Genomic DNA, 23,437 nt, shown 5'->3' on the forward strand with positions numbered 1-23,437 from the left:
GACCAGCAGGGCGTCCCACCTGCTGTACCCGACCGGCAGCATGACCCACCTGCTGTACCCGACCAGCAGGGCGTCCCACCTCCTGTACCCGACCAGCAGGGCGTCCCACCTGCTGTACCCGACCAGCAGGGCGTCCCACCTGCTGTACCCGACCAGCAGGGCGTCCCACCTGCTGTACCCGACCAGCAGGGCGTCCCACCTGCTGTACCCGACCAGCAGGGCGTCCCACCTGCTGTACCCGACCAGCAGGACGTCCCACCTGCTGTACCCGACCAGCAGGACGTCCCACCTGCTGTACCTGACCAGCAGGGCGTCCCACCTGCTGTACCCGACCAGCAGGGCGTCCCACCTGCTGTACCCGACCAGCAGGACGTCCCACCTGCTGTACCCGACCAGCAGGGCGTCCCACCTGCTGTACCCGACCAGCAGGGCGTCCCACCTGCTGTACCCGACCAGCAGGACGTCCCACCTGCTGTACCCGACCAGCAGGGCGTCCCACCTGCTGTACCCGACCAGCAGGACGTCCCACCTGCTGTACCCGACTGACAGGGCGTCCCACCTGCTGTACCCGACTGACAGGGCGTCCCACCTGCTGTACCCGACTGACAGGACGTTCCACCTGCTGTACCTGACCAGCAGGACGTCCCACCTGCTGTACCCGACCAGCAGGACGTCCCAACTCCTATATTCGACTGACAGGGCGTCCCACCTGCTGTACCCGACCAGCAGGACGTCCCACCTGCTGTACCCGACCAGCAGGACGTCCCAACTCCTATATTCGACTGACAGGGCGTCCCACCTGCTGTACCCGACCAGCAGGGCGTCCCACCTGCTGTACCCGACTGACAGGGCGTCCCACCTCCTATATTCGACTGACAGGGCGTCCCACCTGCTGTACCCGACCAGCAGGGCGTCCCACCTCCTGTACCCGACCAGCAGGGCGTCCCACCTCCTGTACCCGACCAGCAGGGCGTCCCACCTGCTGTACCCGACCGGCAGGACGTCCCACCTCCTGTACCCGACCAGCAGGGCGTCCCACCTCCTGTACCCGACCAGCAGGACGTCCCACCTGCTGTACCCGACCAGCAGGACGTCCCACCTCCTAGACTCGATGCTCTGACCGATGACGAGGAGTATGATGATAGCTGCCTTCACTGGCCTGTCTCTCTGGTGTAAATGCCCTGGTGTTGTCTGTCTCCCTGCCTGTAGGTCTGGGGCTGTGGACCAGAGACGGCGCTGAAGAGGGACATGGAGAAATCGGTCAGTCGCGAGGTGGATGAACACAGGAGCCTGGGCTCGGCCAATGGCGTTGCTACAAAGTACCGTCGGGCGTTAGATGGCGGTGGTGGGGGAGGAGGAGGGGGCAGTGGATACTATCGGCCTGCAGGGCGGGCTCCGGGAAGTGAAGGCAACTCCTTCCGGCCCCTGGGAAGGCTCCCAGGCACCGAGGGTGGATACTACCGCCAGGCGGGAGACGGCAGGGTGAGGAACAGCGCTCACTTCCAGCCCCGCGGCGAGCCCAGGGTCTACGGGCGCAGGTTCGAGAGGAAGCCTGGCGACGGCGCCATTAATGGGTTGAGCCGCCGGTGGAAAGCCCGGCCCCCGGGGAACCGGCTGACCAGAACACGGGACGGGGGTGAAGGGGCCGAGTCCCTGGACGAGGCAGAGGGGAGCGGCGGCGGTGGTGCCGGCGAAGAGGAGGAGGAGGAAGAGGGAGGGCAGCCCCACGGCTGGACCTTGTTCAAACCCCCAGCCACGTTCCCGGTGGGGAGCAGCACAGCCCGAATCCTGCCCCGGATCAGTTACGCCAGTAAGGTGAAGGAGAATCTCGGCGCAGAGCCCACCGGGGCGGGAGGAGCCAGCGACGACCACTCATCGGGCCCCAGGCTGGGCCAGGGACTGGGAGCCATCTTCCACAACCAGTGGGGCCTGTCTTTCATCACTGAGCCGGGAACGGGCGCTGCAGACGGGGCAAGAGGGGAACAACGTTCCGGACTGAACTGTGGGCAGGAGACGGCAGATCCGGGGCGACTGGGAGCACCCAGTCCCGAGCCCACCTCCCCACCTCCTCCTCCGCCCGTACACAGACTGAACACTGACTGGCAGCAGTGCACAGACACTGACCCCCCAGAGCTGCAGGAGGTCGTACGGTATTTCTCCACAGGTCGGTTACAGAGAGAGAGAGAGAGGGGGGGGGGGGTTTACCCCACCCCAGACCCCGGCCCTGCTCCCTGAGGGAGGGGGCTCTCCCCCAGGCCCCCTCCCTGCTCTCCCCCAGACCCCGTCCCTGCTCCCTGAGGGAGGGGGCTCTCCCCCAGACCCCGTCCCTGCTCCCTGTCTGAGGGAGGGGGCTCTCCCCCAGACCCCGTCCCTGCTCCCTGTCTGAGGGAGGGGGCTCTCCCCCAGGCCCAGTCCCTGCTCCCTGTCTGAGGGAGGGGGCTCTCCCCCAGGCCCCGGCCCTGCTCCCTGTCTGAGGGAGGGGGCTCTCCCCCAGGCCCAGTCCCTGCTCCCTGTCTGAGGGAGGGGGCTCTCCCCCAGGCCCAGTCCCTGTCTGAGGGAGGGGGCTCTCCCCCAGACCCCGTCCCTGCTCCCTGTCTGAGGGAGGGGGCTCTCCCCCAGACCCCGGCCCTGCTCCCTGAGGCGGGGGGCTCTCCCCCAGGCCCCGTCCCTGCTCCCTGAGGGAGGGGGTTTACCCCACCCCAGACCCCGGCCCTGCTCCCTGAGGGAGGGGGCTCTCCCCCAGACCCCGGCCCTGCTCCCTGAGGGAGGGGGCTCTCCCCCAGACCCCGGCCCTGCTCCCTGAGGGTGGGGGCTCTCCCCCAGACCCCGTCCCTGAGGGAGGGGGTTTACCCCACCCCAGACCCCGGCCCTGCTCCCTGAGGGAGGGGGCTCTCCCCCAGACCCCGTCCCTGCTCCCTGAGGGAGGGGGTTTACCCCACCCCAGACCCTGGCCCTGCTCCCTGAGGGAGGGGGCTCTCCCCCAGACCCCGTCCCTGCTCCCTGTCTGAGGGAGGGGGCTCTCCCCCAGGCCCAGTCCCTGCTCCCTGAGGGAGGGGGTTTACCCCACCCCAGACCCCGGCCCTGCTCCCTGAGGGAGGGGGCTCTCCCCCAGACCCCGTCCCTGCTCCCTGAGGGAGGGGGTTTACCCCACCCCAGACCCCGTCCCTGCTCTCTGAGGGAGGGGGCTCTCCCCCAGACCCCGTCCCTGCTCCCTGAGGGAGGGGGCTCTTCCCCCAGACCCCGTCCCTGCTCCCTGTCTGAGGGAGGGGGCTATCCCCCAGGCCCAGTCACTGCTCCCTGTCTGAGGGAGGGGGCTCTCCCCCAGGCCCAGTCCCTGCTCCCTGTCTGAGGGAGGGGGCTATCCCCCAGGCCCAGTCACTGCTCCCTGTCTGAGGGAGGGGGCTCTCCCCCAGGCCCAGTCCCTGCTCCCTGTCTGAGGGAGGGGGCTCTCCCCCAGGCCCAGTCCCTGCTCCCTGTCTGAGGGAGGGGGCTCTCCCCCAGGCCCAGTCCCTGCTCCCTGTCTGAGGGAGGGGGCTCTCCCCCAGGCCCAGTCCCTGCTCCCTGTCTGAGGGAGGGGGCTCTCCCCCAGACCCAGTCCCTGCTCCCTGTCTGAGGGAGGGGGCTCTCCCCCAGACACCGTTCCTGCTCTCCCCCAGGCCCAGTCCCTGCTCCCTGTCTGAGGGAGGGGGCTCTCCCCCAGACCCAGTCCCTGCTCCCTGTCTGAGGGAGGGGGCTCTCCCCCAGACCCAGTCACTGCTCCCTGTCTGAGGGAGGGGGGTCTCCCCCAGGCCCAGTCCCTGCTCCCTGTCTGAGGGAGGGGGCTCTCCCCCAGGCCCAGTCCCTGCTCCCTGTCTGAGGGAGGGGGCTCTCCCCCAGACCCAGTCCCTGCTCCCTGTCTGAGGGAGGGGGCTCTCCCCCAGACACCGTCCCTGCTCCCTGTCTGAGGGAGGGGGGTCTCCCCCAGGCCCAGTCCCTGTCTGAGGGAGGGGGCTCTCCCCCAGGCCCAGTCCCTGCTCCCTGTCTGAGGGAGGGGGCTCTCCCCCAGACCCAGTCCCTGCTCCCTGTCTGAGGGAGGGGGCTCTCCCCCAGACCCAGTCACTGCTCCCTATCTGAGGGAGGGGGCTCTCCCCCAGACACCGTCCCTGCTCTCCCCCAGGCCCAGTCCCTGCTCCCTGTCTGAGGGAGGGGGCTCTCCCCCAGGCCCCGTCCCTGCTCCCTGTCTGAGGGAGGGGGCTCTCCCCCAGACCCCGTCCCTGCTCCCTGTCTGAGGGAGGGGGCTCTTCCCCCAGACCCTGTCCTAGTGAGGACGGGGGCTGAGGGTACCGGGTGGCACTGGGGATAGAGGGAGGAGTGGAACACAGAGTTTGGAAATACAGGGACGTGACTAGATCAGAGGCCAATTGCTTTGAGGACAGGAGTTGTTCAGGAACGACATGTATTTACCCCACCTTGTTAATTTCCATCTTGTTTGTTTTTCTAGAATGGGATCGCATTTGGGAGAGACACAAACGAGGTGAGGGTTACAATCGGTTTTGAGCAAAGATGGGTTTGGGGTGTGGAGGGAGTGGAGTTGCTTTTCAACTAAGTCTGTGGCTCACATCTCCTTTCAACTGGGTCCTCGCCCACACCAGGGAAACGACGTCTCGTGAACTTGATTGTTACTTCTCCAACAAAACTCCGGATTGAGGGCAGAGTGGTGGACGTGATCCGTGTGGATTTCAGGAAGGTGTTCGATAAGCATCCTCATGGTAGACTGGTTAGCAAGGTTAGATCACATGGAATACATGGGGAAGTAGCCATTCGGATACAAAATTGGCTTGAAGCTGGGAGACAGAGGGTGGTGGTGGAGGGCTGCTTCTCAGACTGGAGGCCTGTGACCAGTGGAGTGCCACAAGGATCGGTGCTGGCTCCACTGCTTTTCATCATCATTTATATAAATGGTTTGGATGTGAGTAGAAGAGATATAGTTAGTGAGTTTGCAGATGACACCAAAATTGGAGATGTAGTGGACAGCGAAGAGGGTTACCTCCGATTACAACGGGATCTTGATCAAATGGGCCAAGGAATGGCAGATGGAATTTTAATTTAGATAAATGCGAGGTGCTGCATTTTGGGAAAGGTAAATCGGGGCAGGACTTGTACACTTAATGCTAAGGTCCCAAGGAGTGTTGCTGAACAAAGAGACCTTGGTGTGCAGGTTCACAGTTAGAACATAGAAGAATACAGCGCAGTACAGGTCCTTTGGCCCTCGATGTTGCGCCGATCCAAGCCCACCTAACCTACACTATCCTCCATATGCTTATCCAATGCCCATAAAGAGGGAGAGTCCACCACTGCTACTGGCAGGGCATTCCATGAACACATGACTCGCTGAGTAAAAAATCTACCCCTAACATCTGTCCTATACCTACCCCCCCTTAATTTAAAGCTATGCCCCTTGTAATAGCTGACTCCATACGTGGAAAAAGGTTCTCATGGTCAACCCTATCTAAACCCCTAATCATCTTGTACACTCTATCAAGTCACCCCTAAACCTTCTTTTCTCCAATGAAAACAGCCCCAAGTGCCTCAGCCTTTCCTCATACGATCTTCCTACCAAACCCAGTACGCCATATGCCTTCTTCACCGCACTATTTACCTGGGTGGCATCTTTCAGAGATCTGTGTACATGGACACCAAGATCCCTCTGCTCATCCACACTACCAAGTATCTGACCATTAGCCCAGTACCCCATCTTTTTGTTACTCTTACCAAAGTGAATCACCTCACACTTACCTACATTGAACTCAGTTTGCCACCTTTCTGCCAGCTCTGCAGCTTATCTATTTCCCGTTGTAACCTGACACATCGAATGCACTGCCTGGTGGGAGTGGCAAAGAACCCACCCCTGACATCTCCCCTATACCTTCCATCCTTCACCTTAAATTTATGTCCCCTTGTAACACTGTTGTACCCGGGGAAAAAGTTTGTCTACTCTATCTATTCCTCTGATCATCTTATAAACCTCTATCAAGTCACCCCTCATCCTTCGCCGTTCCAATGAGAAAAGGCCTAGCACTCTCAACCTATCCTCGTACGATCTATTCTCCATTCCAGGCAACATCCTGGTAAATCTCCTCTGCACCCTCTCCAAAGCTTCCACATCTTTCCTAAAATGAGGCGACCAGAACTGCACACTGTACTCCAAATGTGGCCTAACCAAGGTCCTGTACAGCTGCAACATCACTTCACGACTCTTGAATTCAATCCCTCTGCTAATGAACGCTAATACACCATAGGCCTTCTTACAAGCTCTATCCACCTGAGTGGCAACTTTCAAAGATCTATGAACATAGACCCCAAGATCCCTCTACTCCTCCACCTCACTAAGAACCCTACTGTTAACTCTGTATTCCACATTCCTTATTTGTCCTTCCAAAATGGACAACCTCACACTTGACAGGGTTGAACTCCATCTGCCATTCCTCAGCCCAGTTCTGCATCATATCCAAGTCCCTTTGCAGCTGACAACAGCCCTCCTCACTATCCACAACTCCACCAATCTTCGTATCATCTTCCAAGTCAATAATATTTTCAAACAGCAGAGGACCCAGAACTGATCCCTGCGGAACTCCACTTGTAACTGGGCTCCAGGCTGAATATTTACCATCTACCATCTACCCCCATCTACCATCACTCTCTGACTACGAACGGTTAGCCAGTTCTCTATCCAACTGGCCAAATTTCCCTCTATCCCATGCCTCCTGCCTTCCCACATAAGCCTACTATAGGGAACCTTATCAAATGCCTTACTAAAATCCATGTACACTACATCCACTGCTCTACCCTCATCCACATGCTTGGTCACCTCCTCAAAGCAGTGTCTTTCCAGATACTCAAATCCTATCCCTCAGTACCCTTTCCATTACTTTGCCTACCACCAAAGTAAGACTAACTGGCCTGTAATTCCCAGGGTTATCCCTATTCCCTTTTTTTGAACAGGGGCACAACATTAGCCACTCCAGACCCCTGTTGACAGTGAAGACGAAAAAGATCATTGCCAATGGTTCACTAGATAACCTGAAACTGGGTAGAGGTGGCAGGGGTGAGACAGCTCCTAACCCTCTGTCTCTGCCTGTTACAGAGCCCTCTGTGGTCGTGCTGTATGAGGGATCACTGAACACCACTGGTCTGATCGAGTGACACTCCTGTGTGGGATTGTGTGTGACAAGGAAACACAGTGAGGAGCAGAGGTTGCAGGTCTGCACTCCCCACCCTGCTCTCCAGCACTGAACTGCACCCCAGCAGAAGCAGGAAATAGGGTCAAACCCTGAAAACTCAGGATAACCAGTTGAGCAGCTAGTGTGGAAGTGTTGCAGACAAGTGATTAAAGGCCTGTTTTTTTGCAAACCTATTGTGTCCATCTTCATTATCATTCATGCTGTCACAGGGTGGGAGTAGGAGAAAAGTTTGGACAAGGTGGTGAGGGGAGAGAGAGGTTTAGGTGATGGTTCAGGGAGCCTGAACAAAATTGCAATTAACGGTGGGGTCAAAGAAATCTGTCCACACGTTGGAACTAGCCCACAGGAGGACAGTTGTGTTTCTGTGGATTATTCCACGATATGTTCTAATCGGTGCTGCAGACAAATTTCACTGACCATTTAAATGGTACAACTGTAGCAAATCTTTTTAAAGACAAGAAAAATGGTTAAAATACAATAGCAGTGACATGTGAGCGGAGATGGAAATATACATTCTCAGCTGTATTCCATTCTGACAAGATTCATACTTGAATAAAAAAAGGAACAGGCAGAGGACACACGCACCCACCCACCCACCAATAGAACCGAAGGCTTCGACTTGCACACCAGACTCCGGCACAGTTAAGACAGCTTGGAAAGATGGTGTGATCCTTCATCTACGCCAGGTATTCACTTCACCATACAGCTCACCATGTTGGCCTAGGGAATGGACAATACAAGAATTGTTATTCATCACTGTCTGTTCAGTTGGGTGTGGGTCACCTCAATAGGAGCAGTATAGTAGTAGGCCATTCAGCCCTTCAAGCCTGATCTACCATTCAATATGAACATGTCTGCCCATCCATCTCTGTTCCTGCTTTCTCCCAACATTCCTCCCCCACCCCCCTCAGCTCCACAGGAATAATATCTCCTTGTTCAAACATTCCATAGTGTAGCCTCAGCAGGTTCCTGGGACAGGATTCCACAGGCTCACCACTTTCTGGGTAAAGAGGTTTCTCCTCCTTTCCGATCGTTAACACAATGACCTCTGGTTTCAGATTCCTGATTGGGAAGGTCCTGTGTTTACCCTGTCGGGTTCTGTTTGAATTTTATAGGATCATACAACATCCCCTCCTAAATGCCAGCCAATCTAATCTCTTCTCAAAATGTCAGTCCCACCATCCCAGGAATCAGTCCAGTAAACTTTTGCTGCACTCCCTCCACAGCTATCCTCCGATAATGAGACCAAAAACCGGACACTATTCCAGGTGCAGTCAGTATCATTATCTGTGCTCCTGGATTTGAAGACTCCTCTCCCTTTGAAGGCCTGCAAGCTTACTCAGTGATGTACAGACCCAGGTCTTGTGTCCCCCCCCCTTTCTCAATTTATTGCTGTACAGGTAATTATCACATTTATCCACATCCTACTGCATCTGCCATGCATTTGTCTGCGCACTCAATGTGTCAAAATCTCACTGTCGGACTGACTTGATATCAAGTCAGTCTAACAGGGTCATTTGAAATCTCCAGCTGAAGAAAGTACACCTGATGGTGGGGCACCACTCCAAAAGCTTGCAATTTCAAATAAACCGGTTGGATTTACAACCAGGTGTCACGTGATTTCTGACTTTGTCCATCCCAGTCCAACACCAGCACTGGCAAATCCACATCAAATCACACTGCAACTGTTGAGTCAGTGTTCATACTGAGTCAGCATCAGGCCCTGCATACGGTCTCAGATTCTTACCCTCATGAAAGTGGACAGAGTTCTCAATGACATCCCAATCTTCTCCAGGTCCTCAATCTGAAAGAACAGAGCATTAAATCGGGTTAAACTGCTCAGTGTTGAGCACAAACAGCACGTTTTACCTGGCACTCGTCCCACTCAATCATCAGCTGGCTGATTTCCACTTCTTTCTCCCTTTTCTTGGTCTTCTCTCATTATGAGGAAATGGGACCTAGAGGTCACTGGCTGGGCCCAGCATTTATTGCCTGTTCCAATTTGCTCCTTCAGAAGGTGGTGGGGAGCTGCCCTCTTGAACTGCTGCAATCGTGCCACATGGATTGACCCACAATGTCCTTGGGGAGAAAGTGCCAGGAGTCTGACCCAGTGACACTGAAGAAATGGTGTCAGGAAGGAGAGAGGGTCAGAGGGGAACTTGCATAGGGTGGCGTTCCTATGTGTCTGCCACCCTTGTCCTTCTGGATGGATGTGGAAGGTGTGGCCTAAGGAGCCTCATTGATAATGAATGCAGTAGCTGCAGAGTGTAGAGTCGAGTTACATGGAGCATTATAGAAAGGGTCAAAGTGGGCAAGGGCTCAGCAGAGGGTCATGTTTGTATTAACAAGTAATAGGTCAGGGTATGGAAAAGGATCAAGAGTCAAACTTCAGGTACAGCAGATATGGGGACAACTCAGAGAAGGACAGCAGTCAGAGGACTGAGGGTGTTGTACTTAAACACACAGTATACAAAACATATAGATGTGTGCGCAAGTTAACAGGGAAAATGAGGCTGGTGAAGAAGTAAAGGGAACAAAGAAATGGTGGGGATTTGGGACTTCCAGAAAGCCTTTGACAAGGTGCTACATAAGATATGAGCCCATGGTGTTAGGGGATAGAGGATTGGCTGACTGGCAGAAGGCAAAATTCTGGGGTCACATGGGTCTATTTCAGGATGGCAGCTGGTGACGACTGGAGCTCTACAGAGACCCATGTTGGGACCAAACCTATTGATGTTAATGTATAACATCTGACAGAGGAACAAATGGCGTTGTTAAGTCTGTAGCTGGGGATGGGGAGGGGGGAGGCAGCAGAAGGACTTGGGCATGCTAAGCCCACGTGGGCAAAGATGTGGTGGGTGAAATGTGTTGCAGCAAAATGCTTTATTATGCAGTTTGGTAGGAAGAGGTGTGGACTGTTTTCTAACTGGGGAAAGGGAGTCCTAGTTCAGGATGCTCTTCAGGTTGATAGTTAGGAAGGCAAATACAATGTTCACACTCATTACAAAGCAGCTCGAATACAAGAACAAGAGATACTGCTGAGTATGTTGAACGCTCTAGTCAGACTGCATTTGGAATACTGTGAGCTGTATCGGAGGATGGAGGTGTTGGTATTGGAGGGGTCCAGAGGAGGGTTATAAGAACAAACAATCCCAGGGATGAACAGCTGGTCACAGGAGGAGCGGTTGGGGACTCAGTGGATGGTATAGAGGGAGGAGGCAGAACACTCCCTGAACCTTGCAGAATACTGGGAGATGGATAGACTGGATGTGGAGAAGGTTTCTCAACCAGGAAGGTTGAGGAGTCCCTCGAGGACGAGGACTGGGAAGGAGGTCAAAGGTTATGGGAAGGAGGCAGGAGATTGAGAAACATCAACCCATGACCAAACGCTGGAGTGGGCTCAGTGGGCAGAAGGGCCCAACCATGCTGTGGGCAATTTAGCACAGCCAATTCACCCAACCCTGAACACGGTGGGTAATTTAGCACAGCCAATTCACCCAACCCTGAACACGGTGGGTAATTTAGCACGGCCAATTCACCCAACCCACACATCCCCGAACACTAAGGTGCGATAAGGTTCCCCACGGTCAGCTATTGTACAAAATGCAGAGGAATGGGACTGTGGGAGACAGCAGTTTGGATCAGTAATTGGCTTGCTGAAAGAAGACAGAGGGTTGTAGTTGATGGAACATGTTCATCTTGGTGTCCAGTTACTAGCGGCATACCGCAAGGGTCAGTGTTGGGTCCACTGCTGTTTCTCATTTTTATAAATGACCTGGACGAGGGCACAGAAGGATGAGTTAGTAAATTTGCTGACGACACTAAGGTCGGTGGAGTTGTGGATAGTGACAAAGGATGTAGTAGGTTGCAGAGAGACATAAATAGGATGCAGAGCTGGGTTGAGAGGTGGCAAATGGAGTTTAATGTGGACAAATGTGAGGTGATACACTTTGGACGGAGTAATCGAAATGCAAAGTACAGGGTGAACGGTAAGATTCTTGGTAGTGCAGATGAGCAGAGAGATCTCGGGGTCCATGTACACAGATCCCTGAAAGTTGCCACCCAGATTGACAGGGTTGTTAAGGCATACAGTGTCTTGGCCTTTATTAATAGAGGGATTGAGTTCCGGAACCAGGAGGTTATGGTGCAGCTGTACAAAGCTCTGGTACGGCCACACTTGGAGTATTGTGTACAGTTCTGGTCACTGCATTATAAGGATGTGGAAGCTTTGGAAAGGGTGCAGAGGAGATTCACTAAGATGTTGCCTGGTATGGAAGGAATGTCTTACAAGGAAAGGCTGAGGGCCTTGAGGCTGTTTTCGTTGGAGAAGAAGGTTGAGAGGTGACTTAATAGAGACATAAGGTAATCAGAGGGTTAGGTAGGGTGGACGGGGAGAGCCATTTTCCAAGTACGGGGACAGCAAACATGAGGGGACAACTTTAAAGTGAGGGGAGATGGTATAAGACAGATGTCAGAGGTAGTTCCTTTACTCAGTAGCAAGGGTATGGAATGCTTTGCCTGCAACGGTAGTAGATTCGCCAAGTTTAAGTGCATTGAAGTTGCATTGGGCAGGCATATGGACATACATTAAATAGTTTAGTGGGACTGGCTTCAGATTAGTACAAAAGGGCAGCGCAACATCGAGGGCCGAAGGGCCTGTACTGCGCTGTAATGTTCTATGTGTAATTTAGCAGGGCCAATTCACCCAACCCCGAACATGGTGGGTAATTTAGCACAGCCAATTCACCCAACCTGCACATCTTAGGAGGAAACTGGAGCACTTGGAGGAAACCCACGCAGACACAGGGAGAATGTCTCTGTCTGGAGTTTGCACAGTCACCGGAGGCTGGAATTGAACCTGGATCCCTAGTGCTGGGAGGTCACAGTGCTAACCCCTGAGCCAGTGTACCACCCTGTTTGACTGTTTCAGTTATCCTTGGTTGATTCTCTCCATCTAACTCATGGATAGTGATCAGAAGCAGAGACTCTGGATTTACGCGCACCCCCCCCCCCCCCCTCACAGGCTGACTGTAGAACAATGACTGGCTCTGGGGGTGTTTATTACCCCCCCCCCCCCCCCACAGACTGACTGTAGAACAATGACTGGCTCTGGGGGTGTTTATTACCCCCCTCCCCCCCCCCCACAGACTGACTGTAGAACAATGACTGGCTCTGGGGGTGTTTATTACCCCCCCCCCCTCCACCCCCAGGCAGCTGGCTGTGGGGAATCCCTTCCTGAACAGGAGGGGCTGTGGGAGAGGAGGTACCTGTCTGAAAGGTCCATGGTCTTCCCTCCAGCCCATGATGAGTTTGGCAGTCTTGTCCCCGACCTTATGCAGGGTCTTCAGCTGCTTCAGGTCTCCAGTGTTGAGGATGTTCAGGATGTAATCCTTGCGTCTCTGAGTCAGTTCATGATCCACGGTCAGCTCAAACTCATTCTCCAAGTCACTGCTGCACTCCTGAAAAAAAAAAACCGACCAGCTCACACATTACCAGAATGTTCATCACCACTTTCTCCCCTTGCCCCCCACTACACTGGGGGTGGGTGGGATGACAGGACTAAACCTGGGACAATGATTAAACGTGGCCAGACTGTCACTGAGGAAGGAGTTGAGTGAATAATCTGACAGGGTACGTTTGAGCTCCCCTTCCTGACTGTGGATTCAGAGCACCCCCCCCCCCCCCCCCCCGATCACATGCTTTTCATTAAACAGGCACTAGGAGGGGCTTGTCAGCTTTCTAGCATGCTGGGGTTTTGATGCTGTCCGCAGTCATGAAGAGGTTAAGGGTTACCTCGCTCACTAACATGAAGGTGGTTTACTCTGGAGCAGGAACCAGTTTGAGAGAGCAGTGCCCAATGGTACACCCCAGGAGTCAGTGCTTGGGCCCCTTACTGTTTGTGATAACGGAGAAACAATGGGGAAGATCGGTTCGTTTGTGGATGACAGGAAGTTGGGCTGATAACAATAAGGAAGGTTTTCAGGGGATAGCAAAGTGGGCAGGTGGAATTTAACCGTGTCAGTGGGAGATGATGCCCTTTAAAAGAAGGGACAAGACCAGAGAGTACTCCGTGAATGGCAGGACAGGAGGAAGCTCAGAGGAACCGGAGGAGCATGGGGTGCTTATCCAAAGGCCCCTGAAGGCAGTAAGACAGGTTAATATGGGGCGGGGGGGTGAATTTTAATCAGTGCTGGCATAGATTGTACAAGCAGGGAGTTCACAGTGGAGCTCTATTCACCAATGTAAGCTCGCTGGTTGGCGTGGCGTAGGGTAGGTATAGACACCACAGTATGCAATCGCCCACTCTGGTACATTAGATCACAGATTAGATTACATTACAGTGTGGAAACAGGCCCTTCGGCCCAACAAGTCCACACCGACCCGCCAAAGCACAACCCACCCATACATTTACCCCTTACCTAACACTATGGGCAATTTAGCATGGCCAATTCACCTGACCTGCACATCTTTGGACTGTGGGAGGAAACAGAGCAGACACGGGGAGAACGTGCAAACTCCACAATGTGACAATAAATACATCCAATAACTGGCATGATGGCTGTACAGCTTACTTCTGTTCCCAAGTTCCTCATTCCAATTGTTGAACAGTGATGGCCAAGGGGAGCTTGGATTGAATTGAAAGACCTGGATAGTGGGGATGAGAAGGGGCTGCTGTTAGTGACCAAGTTACAGAGACTGTTTTACAAACATTTGTGGACAGGCTGTGGGTATCGTAGAGGAGGCTGGCATTTATTGCCAATCCCCAATTGCTGTGGCAGGTTGGGCCTGAAAGGGTTGTGTAAGTAGGTGGATTCTGAGCTCATTTATAAAAGGTGTTAGGATATGTACCACAGCTGCCATAACCTGTGTGACTACAGGTCAAAGGCTGGAGAATGGTAGTAGGCAGGAGCCAGACCCCATTGGGATCAGACAGTAAAGGTTACCTTGCAGAATCAGGAATGCACAGGATAGATTCCAGCAGGGCTGACAGCTCACACTAATCTCTACAAGGGTGACCATGAATGGTAATCCCTGCTGGTTCACACAGGGAGAACCAGTCGTGCTGGGTCTGTACCCAGCTGGAGTTTCTGTGGAGGGGACAAGCCCCCACTCTGTTCCTGCAGCCTCCGGTACATGCTCTGGGTGGGAACACACCTTGTTATTCGGTTTCTCTTTCCTCTTCAGCACCAGCATGTCGCCGGTTTTGAGTAACTGACCGTTATCCAGACCTGGAACAACAGGGAAAAAAAAAAGTCAGATCTGGGGGGGCGGCTGGGAAAGAGACACACAGTTGGGGGGGGGAGATTGACATGGTCAGATCTGGCCAGGGGCCAGGGTTAGGGGGCTGAGCCATGACCTAGCTACCCTGCCGTTTCCCCCCCCCCCCGCCACCCTCGCTCTCTCTCCCCACTGCCCCCTAACCTGTGACACCGTGACTAAGGTCTGTACGTGTCCACACTCCCAGGTAACATGTCCCCACCAACAGAACACCTCACTTACGCTGTAGTGGTGTCACTATCGCCTGCTGTCTCGGCTTGGCCACTGAGCCTCTGCGCTGAGCTCCAGGGTGACTGCTGTTCAACAATGTCTCCTTCCTCAGGGCTTGTCCCGCTGCCGTTTCTTGAGAGACAATCACTTGCTCCAGTTGCTTCTGTCTCTGCTCCAGTTTCTATTTCAACACAAGGACAGTGGGCATGGACATTTCACAGACAGACTCTCCCGCACACACTGGCATTTCACCTCCATCTGTAATATAATAATGCTCTGAACATTTAACAACACTAACCCTGTCCTGTCCCTTATCCTGCAGGGGCCCTGCACTGAAACCAGGCTCCATCATGAGACACATTTACCCTAGCACCCCAGGCTGTCTATCCCCTACCCTCCTGGGTCTGGGTGCACCGAGCCGAGTGTAAGGGGCCTTACCTCTATCTGAAGCCTACTTTCCTCCAGTTTTTTTAGGAGTTGGAGACGTTCCTCTTTGGGTGTTCCCAGTAATGGAAGACCAGGCTTGCCGTGTTTCCGCAGCATCTTTTCCAGATTGGAAATTCGTTCCAACACGTCCGAGTCAAAGGCCTCTGGGTCATATTCTCCCGGCTTCAGGAGGGGGCTGGATCAGAAGGTGTTAGTAGTGAGACTGTGCCTTCAAATCCCTCCCCTATACTCTAACCCCTGTGCCCACCTTCCCCAATCTGAAGATTTAACTCCCCATTAATCCCCTAGTAGCCATTTGTGCAGGGTCACGTGTAGGCCAGACTGGGTAAGGAAGGCAGATGGCCTTCTCTACAGGATATCAGTGAACCAAATGAGCTTCTGTCACACTCGATGGTTACATAGAGAGTCATACAGCAGGGAAACAGACCCTTTGGTTCAGCCAGTCCGGTGTCAAACATCATCCCAAACTAAACTAGTCCCACCTGCCTGATCCTGGCCCATATCCCAAACTTTTCCTGTTCACATACTTATCCAAGTGTCTTTTACACATTTGTAACTGTACCCAAACCCACCATTTCCTAAAGTTCATTCCACAAGCAAACCACCCTCCACGTAAAATAGTTGCCCCTCATACCTTCTATAAATCTCTCACCTTAAACATGTGCCACCTAGTTTTGAAATCCTCCATCTTAGGGAAGAGACAACTACCATTAACTCGATCAATACCTCCTCAGAGGTTTATAAACCCCGATCAGGTCACCTCTCAACCTCCCACACGCCGGTGAAAATAAAACTGTCCCAGCCTCTCTTTCAAACTCAAACCTTCCGTCTCTTCAGAAAGCTCTCCACCTTGCTATAGGTAGCACCATTAGACTAGCCTTGATGATGTCCTTAACCATTGCACCAGACACACACACACCCCCCTTCAGGTGTTGTGCTCATGGCTACATGGAACAGGATCTATCCCAGCTGCTATTAGAAATGCCCATTTGTTCATCTCACCTGAAAGCTGCTCACTGCCCTACGGTCCCCCATCTGGTCTGGGGAACTTGCAAGAACCTCCATTGTTGGAGGGTCTGTAACACTGAGTCAGGCAGAGTGTCCTCCCCTCACCTAAAAGCCAGCTCCTCCGAGGAATCAGCACTCTCCGACTCGGATTTTGTTCTCTTGGCTGGATGTTGCCAAGTAGATGATCCTTCACAGGAACGCTTTGAAGGGCAAATGTCTGAAAGAAGAACAAATGGAAGAATATTTAAAAAGGCAGAGGCTGGGTCACCGCCACGATACGGGCAGCCGCTCCCCTGGGCACCACCGTCACTTCACAGGGAACGGCAGCTTCCCTCCCCCACAGAGGTTTGCGGTTGTAACCACACTTACCGATAGGCTGTATGGTTTCCTGTGTGAAAGGACGGTTGACCACCAGCTTGGATTTGGCAGCAAAGTTGAGGGCGGTGAGCGTGTTAAAGTAGTACTTGTATTCTGGAGCGATGTTCGTTATCATTACACTGTGGGCCGTGCCTCCCAGAGAGTCCTACCACAAAACCAAACAGCATTGGAAACAAAGCACATGTGTGAAATAGCAAGATCAGGGAGGGATAGAACAACACTTCAACCCAAACACTGCAGGGCTGAACCACCCAGTTTACACCTTCATCTCCCCCTTGTAGACAAAGCCTTCTCAAAGCCCTAGTGAACCACATTCACTGCCGCCCTCCCCCCTGCCCACCCCCTTATATCTACCTGACTAGTCACATCCTTGACAAATCCTAGTAGATTGCAGTAGTAGACTCACCAACTTCAAGGACATTTAAACAGGCATTGGATAAACATATGGATTAAAATGGAAGAGTGTAAAATAGACGTGCTTCAGAGTGGTTCCACAGGGTCAGCACAACATCGAGGGCTGAGGGAGTGTACTGCGCTGCCATGAGCTACATTCTACTTGTCAGGAGAGATTTCCCTTTTGTAAATCCATACTGACACTGTCCAGTCCTCTCACTGTTTCCTGATACTCTATTCTGTCTTATACAATGATGGTCACATTTTCCCCACTACTGACATCAGGCTGACTGGTCAGAAGCTCCCCCTCCAGTCTGTGGGAACTAGTCCAGAGTCGATATCATCTTGGAATATGATCACCTGGGGAAAAAATAAATAAATAAATAAATAAAAAAATCGGTTGACGGTTAGAGACAGAGCGGTGGCCAAGGGGATTTTTTGGGACCAGAGGCCAGTGAACACAGGAATCAGTTCTGGATCCACTGCTCTCTCATGTACAGAAATGATTTGGATGAGAATACAGGAGACACGGTTAATATTTTTGCAGTAGATACCAAGATTGAGGGTATAGTGGACAGTGAAGGTTATCCAGGAGTACAATGGGATCTTTCTCAGCTAGGCCAATGGGCCAAGGAGAGGCAGATAGAGTTTAACTTCGATAAATGTGAGCTATTGCAATTATGCAAGGTAAATCAGGGCAGGGCTTACACAAATAACAGGAAGTGTTGATGAACAAAGACACCTAGGCATCCAGGTAGTAATTTCTTGGAAGTGGCATCATAAGTCAAGAGTGAAGGCAGCATTTGGCTGGGACAGGAACGGCTGTTGCAGGTTCCAGGATTTAGATGTTTCAGTAAGAACAGAGAAGATGGGAAACGAGGGGGAGGTGTGGCATTGTCGGTCAAGGACAGTATTATAGTTGCAGGAAGGATATTTGGGGACTTGTCAACTGAGGTAGAAACAGGAAAGGAGAAGTCACCCTGTTGGGCGTTTTCTATATATTGTCAGTGAGAGAGCGAGAGTGACTATAGATGGGTCAGTTTTTGTCCAGTGTGTACAGGAGACCTTCCTGACAGTATGTAGACAGACCAAAAAGGGGTGAAGCCACATTAGATTTGGTACTGGGTAATGAGCCCGGCCAGGTATTAGACTTGGAAGGAGGTGAGCACTTTGGTGATAGCGATCACAATGCTGTTCTGTTTACTTTAGTGATAGAAAGGGATAGAGTTACAGCTGGGGAAAAAGGCAATTACGATGCGATTAGGAAAGATTTAGGAAGCATAGGATGGGGAAGGAAACTGCAGGGGATAGGCACATTAGAAATGTGGAGCTTATTCAAGGAAAAAGGTGTGTCTTAGGTAAGTACGTACATGTCAGGCAGGGAGGAAGCTGTAGAGCGCAGGAGCCGTGGTTAACAAAGGAAGTGGAATCTCTGGTCAAGAGGAAGGCGGCGGCTTATGTTAGGATGAGATGTGAAGGCTCAGTTAGGGCACTTGAGGGTTACAAGGTAGCCAGGGAAGACCTAAAGAGAGAGCTCAGAAGAGCCAGGAGGAGACAAGAGATGTTGGCGAATAGGATCAGGATAAACCCAAAGGCTTTCTATAGGTATTTAAGGAATGAAAAGAATTACGAGTGTTAGATTAGGGCCAATCAAGGATAGTAATGGGAAGTTGTGTGTGGAGTCAGAGGAGATAGGGGAAGCACTAAGTGAATATTTTTTGACAGTATTCACTCTAGAAAACGACAATGTTGTCGAGGAGAATACGGAGATACAGGCTACTAGACTGGGGGTGGGATGGAGGTTCACAAGGAAGAGGTATTAGAAATCCTGCAGAGTGTGAAAATAGATAAGTCCCCTGGGCCGGGTGGGATTTATCCCAGGATCCTCTGGGAAGCCAGGGAGGAGATTGCCGAGCCTTTGGCATTGATCTTTAAATCGTCATTGTCTATAGGAATAGTGCCACAAGCCTGGAGGATAGCAAGTGTGGTTCCCCTATTCAAGAAGGGGAGTAGAGATAACCCTGGTAACGATAGACCAGTGAGCCTTACTTCAGTTGTTGGTAAAGTGTTGGAAAAGGTTATGAGAGATAGGATTTATCATCTAGAAAAGATGAATTTGATTAGGGATAGTCAGCACGGTTGTGTGAAGGGTAGGTCGTGCCTCACAAACCTTATTGAGTTCTTTGAGAAGGTGACCAAACAGGTAGATGAGAGTAAACCGGTTGATGTGGAGTATATGGATTTCAGCAAGGCGTTCGATAAGGTTCCCCACAGTAGGCTGTTGTACAAAATGTGGAGGAATGAGATTGTGGGAGATATAGCAGTTTGGATCAGTAATTGGCTTGCTGAAAGAAGACAGAGGGTGGTGATTGATGGGAAATGTTCAACCTGGAGTCTGGTTACAAGTGGTGTACTGCAAGGGTCAGTGTTGGTCCACTGCGGTTTGTCATTTTTATAAACGACCTGGATGAGGGGGTAGAAGGGTGAGTTAGTAAATGTGTAGGTGACACTAAGGTCGGTGGAGTCGTGGATAGTGACGAAGGATGTTGTAGGTTACAGAGAGACATAGATAAGCTGCAGAGCTGGGCTGAGGGGTGGCAAATGGAGTTTAATGTGGACAAGTGTGAGGTGATTCACTTTGGTCAGAGTAACCGGAATGCAAAGTACTGGGCTAATGGTAAGATTCTTGGTAGTGCAGATGAGCAGAGAGATCTGTGTCCAGGTAATGTTCTATGTTCAGCACGCTCGCCTTTGTTGGTCAGAGCACCGAGTGCAGAAGTTGGCACGTTGCGACTGGACCAGACATTGGTGAGGCTACTTTTGGAGTACTGCATACAATTCTGGTTGCTGTTCTGGGAAGGATTGTGAGAAGTACAGAAACAAATTTACCAGCATGTTACCTGAATTAGAAGGAGAGATGGGATAGGCTGGGACGTTTTCACTGGGAGACAAAGATTGAGGACTGACCTTCGAGGTATTGCAGGTTATGAGGGACATAGACAAGGTGAGCAGCAACAGTCTTGCCCATAGTGCAGAGTACAAAACCAGAGAGCATCGGCTTCAGGTGGGTATGGGGCCCCCCCGGCACACCCCTTTAAATTTATAACAGAAGCCTTTTCAAAATTGATGGCTTTTGATGCCCGTCATATAATTATAGGGGGAGACTTTAATTGTATTATGGATCCAGAAATAGATAGGATTCCCAAGAGTACTGCAGGAGGATCCCCTAGATCTAGACAATTGATGGATCTGAACAAAGAATTAGGATTAGTAGATGTATGGAGATGTCTTCATCCACAGGGCAGAGATTTTTCTTTCTACTCTAATCCACATAAATGTCATACCAGAATTGATATGTTTTTTGCCCCCTCAATTTTTTTAAATTCCACATCATCCTGTAAAATAGGTAATATAGCAATTTCTGACCATGCTGCTGTATATATGGAAACTAAGGCGAGGAACAATGGGACATCCCCTCGGCATTGGCGTATGGACCCCTTCCTAATGAAAGATAGTAAATTTGTAAAGTACTTCTCTCAAGAATTTAAAACTTTTTTAGAAATTAATTCAGGTACAGCTAGCAACCCGTCAATGATGTGGGAGACCATCAAAGCTTACACGCGAGGCTTGATCATCTCCTACTCAGCGACCCAGAAGAAATTAAAGGGAGAACAACAGCGTCTGCTTGAAGCCCGCTTAAAAGCGGCTGAAACAGCATACACTGATAGACCCTCTATTATTAAATTGCAAAGGATTACAGCTCTTAGGACAGCTCTAAACACTACGCTTACTCAAACAGCTAAGAGGGAAATATTATTTGCAAAGCAAAGGTTATATGAATATGGCGACAAACCGGGTAGATACTTAGCATTTCTTGCAAAGAAAAAAAAGGCCCCTCAGACTATTACGTCTATCAAGGAAAGTACGGGTATTTTGACTCATGATCACAAAAAGATTAATGCGATCTTTAGAGAATTTTATTCTGAGTTACATAAATCACAGGATTGTGAAGATAGGACGAAGAGGATGCAGTCATTTTTTAAAAATTTGACTTTTCCAGACCTAACTCCGGAACAAGTATCGGTCCTAAACGCTCCTCTTACACCCCAAGAAATAGTTGATGCAATTAGGCACCTTCAAAATGGTAAGGCGCGGGCCCAGATGGTTTTCAAGCTGAATTCTATAAAGAATTTACAGAAATACTGGCTGGTCCACTTATGGACATGTATAACTATGCATATAGTCAGGGCTGTCTCCCGCCTTCGCTGAAAGAGGCAAATATCTCATCCTTAAAAAAGGAAAGGACCCAGAAGATTGTACATCATACAGACCAATATCCTTGCTAAATGTAGATTTTAAAATCCTCTCTAAAACGTTAGCACTGAGACTAGAAAGGATACTGCCACATATTATAAAGGAGGATCAGACAGGGTTTAAGGGCCGTAGATCATCCAATAATATTAGAAGGGCTCTGAATATGATTCAAGCTTGTCATCAGGGAAAGATACCAGGAGTAGTGGTTTCATTAGACGCGGAAAAGGCATTTGATAGGGTCGAATGGTCATATTTGTTTTACACATTGGAAAGGTTTGGCATTGGACAGGTGTTTACCAAATGGGTCTCAACATTGTATAGTGATCCCAAAGCAGTTGTGGTTACCAATGGATTAGGTTCGGATAGCTTCAGTGTGGGTAGGGTCTGCCGTCAGGGATGTCCCCTCTCGCCATTGTTATTTACGCTAATAATTGAACCACTAGCAGAAGCTATACGAGCTGATCCTAATATAGTGGCCCCAAGGATTGGTACAGGTAAACATAAAATTACCCTTTATGCAGATGATGTTCTTCTATTCCTCAGTAACCCTTTGATGTCCATACCTCGCTTAATCCAAGTTAATATATTTAGTGCATTCTCAGGCTATAAAATTAATTTTTCAAAATCGGAGGCTATGCCAATGGGTGGCCTTGCTATGATACCCCGCTTAGTGGACGGATCCCCTTTTCCCTTTCGCTGGTCCCTGGAGGGCTTCTTATATTTAGGTATTTTTATTACTCCAGTATTTGGTCAGTTGTATAAGGCTAATTTTGTGTATTTATTGGAAAGGATAAGGCAGGACCTCCAGCGATGGGGAGACCTTCCAATTTCCTGGTTGGGTAGAATAGCACTAATCAAAATGAATGTCCTGCCCAGTCTCCTATATCCTAGGAGAATGCTTCCGGTGATGCTGCTGAGGATGGCTTTATGTAAATTATATGGCTGGCCGAGTTCCTTTATCTGGAATCATAGGCGGCCCCTCATTAAGCTGAAGAAGCTACAGCTTCCACAGGCAAGGGGTGGATTGGACTTCCCAGACTTTAGGAAATATCAGTTAAGTTCCCTATTAAGTTACATAGCTGATTGGGTCTTGTCTGATCCACAATCAATCTGGTTGGACATCGAGGCTTCTCAAGTAAAATACCCACTTAACCTTTTATTCTCAGACAAGAGGAAAATCATTACAGATCACTGTAAAAACCCTATAATACTGAATACAATCAAGGCTTGGGAATATAATGCGGCAAAATGAGGGTAATTCACATAAAACATCCCCCTATGCACCGATAGTGGGAGCATGGGGATTCCAACCGGGGTTAACAGATGCCACTTTTAAACTCTGGAGATCCAGGGGTATCTCATGTCTAGGGGATCTATTTAAAGATGGGGTCCTGATGTCTTTCGAACAGCTGCGTCAGAAATTCGGATTACCCAATGGAGACCTCTTTCGATACTTCCAAATTCGAGATTATATACAGAAGACGACTACGTTATTAGATAGTCTTTATAAATCCGATAGAGAATGTAGTGTCCTACGACCAGTGGGGGTATCTTCCGTCAGTAATATTTATCATTTACTACATGAAGTATCGGGAGATATGGATAATCTGCTTAAAACATGGGATCAGGATCTGGGACTAGAAATCTCCACAGAAACGTGGAATGATATTTGGGAAAATGCTAGAAGAATTACTATTTGTAATAGAACCCAGGCTATCCAGCTGAAGATACTTCATAGGGCCCATATAGCACCGGTTCGATTGGCAAAATTTAAGGCAGGAGCATCTCCAATGTGTCCTAAATGTAAAATAGAGGTGGGCACTCTTGTACATTGTATGGACCTGTCACAAGATCCGTAGATATTGGACTAAAGTAGCAAGTACCCTGACAGAAATTTTAGGAACGGAAATTAAAGTGGACCCCGTATCTCTCCTCTTGGGCTTTTCGAACTTTCCCTCCCTGGACACGTACGGGAAGAGACTATTTTCTATTCTTTCTTTCTGTGCAAGGAAAAATATTTTGGTGAACTGGGCGGCTGAGGGCCCCCCTGGACTTTCAAATTGGCACAGACTAATTATGGAATGTATTCCCCTTGACTTCCTTACAAATATGGTGCACCGAAAGACCGAATTATTTTATAAAATATGGCAGCCCTTTTTGAATTACATAAATACAGATATTTCGGCTAT

General features: G+C 50.9%; 2 protein-coding genes across 2 annotated transcripts in view; one reads left to right on the top strand and one right to left on the bottom strand.

The window, feature by feature from the left end:
- The first annotated feature begins 1,186 nt into the window (after positions 1-1,186).
- On the top strand, positions 1,187-7,389 carry LOC122545383 (uncharacterized). The gene is made up of 3 exons (XM_087981805.1): positions 1,187-2,164; positions 4,481-4,513; positions 7,124-7,389. Exons 1-3 carry the CDS (start codon positions 1,249-1,251, stop codon positions 7,180-7,182), a joined length of 1,008 nt encoding a protein of 335 aa, XP_087837931.1. The 5' UTR covers positions 1,187-1,248; the 3' UTR covers positions 7,183-7,389.
- A 250-nt stretch (positions 7,390-7,639) lies between these two features.
- The window catches only part of kif22 (kinesin family member 22), a 31,239-nt gene continuing 15,441 nt past the window's right edge, over positions 7,640-23,437 (bottom strand). The window contains exons 8-15 of the mRNA XM_087981809.1: positions 16,533-16,686; positions 16,269-16,380; positions 15,147-15,330; positions 14,721-14,889; positions 14,376-14,449; positions 12,488-12,679; positions 8,968-9,024; positions 7,640-7,940 (exon numbers count right to left, since the gene is read on the bottom strand). Of these exons, the coding sequence (XP_087837935.1) occupies positions 7,911-7,940; positions 8,968-9,024; positions 12,488-12,679; positions 14,376-14,449; positions 14,721-14,889; positions 15,147-15,330; positions 16,269-16,380; positions 16,533-16,686 (972 nt within the window). The 3' untranslated portion in view covers positions 7,640-7,910. The remainder of the gene's footprint in view (positions 7,941-8,967; positions 9,025-12,487; positions 12,680-14,375; positions 14,450-14,720; positions 14,890-15,146; positions 15,331-16,268; positions 16,381-16,532; positions 16,687-23,437) is intronic.

The sequence above is a fragment of the Chiloscyllium plagiosum genome, unplaced genomic scaffold (genome assembly GCF_037043375.1).
Source record: "Chiloscyllium plagiosum isolate Xiang-an unplaced genomic scaffold, Cpla_swu_hap1 HiC_scaffold_41, whole genome shotgun sequence".
NCBI lineage: Eukaryota > Metazoa > Chordata > Chondrichthyes > Orectolobiformes > Hemiscylliidae > Chiloscyllium > Chiloscyllium plagiosum.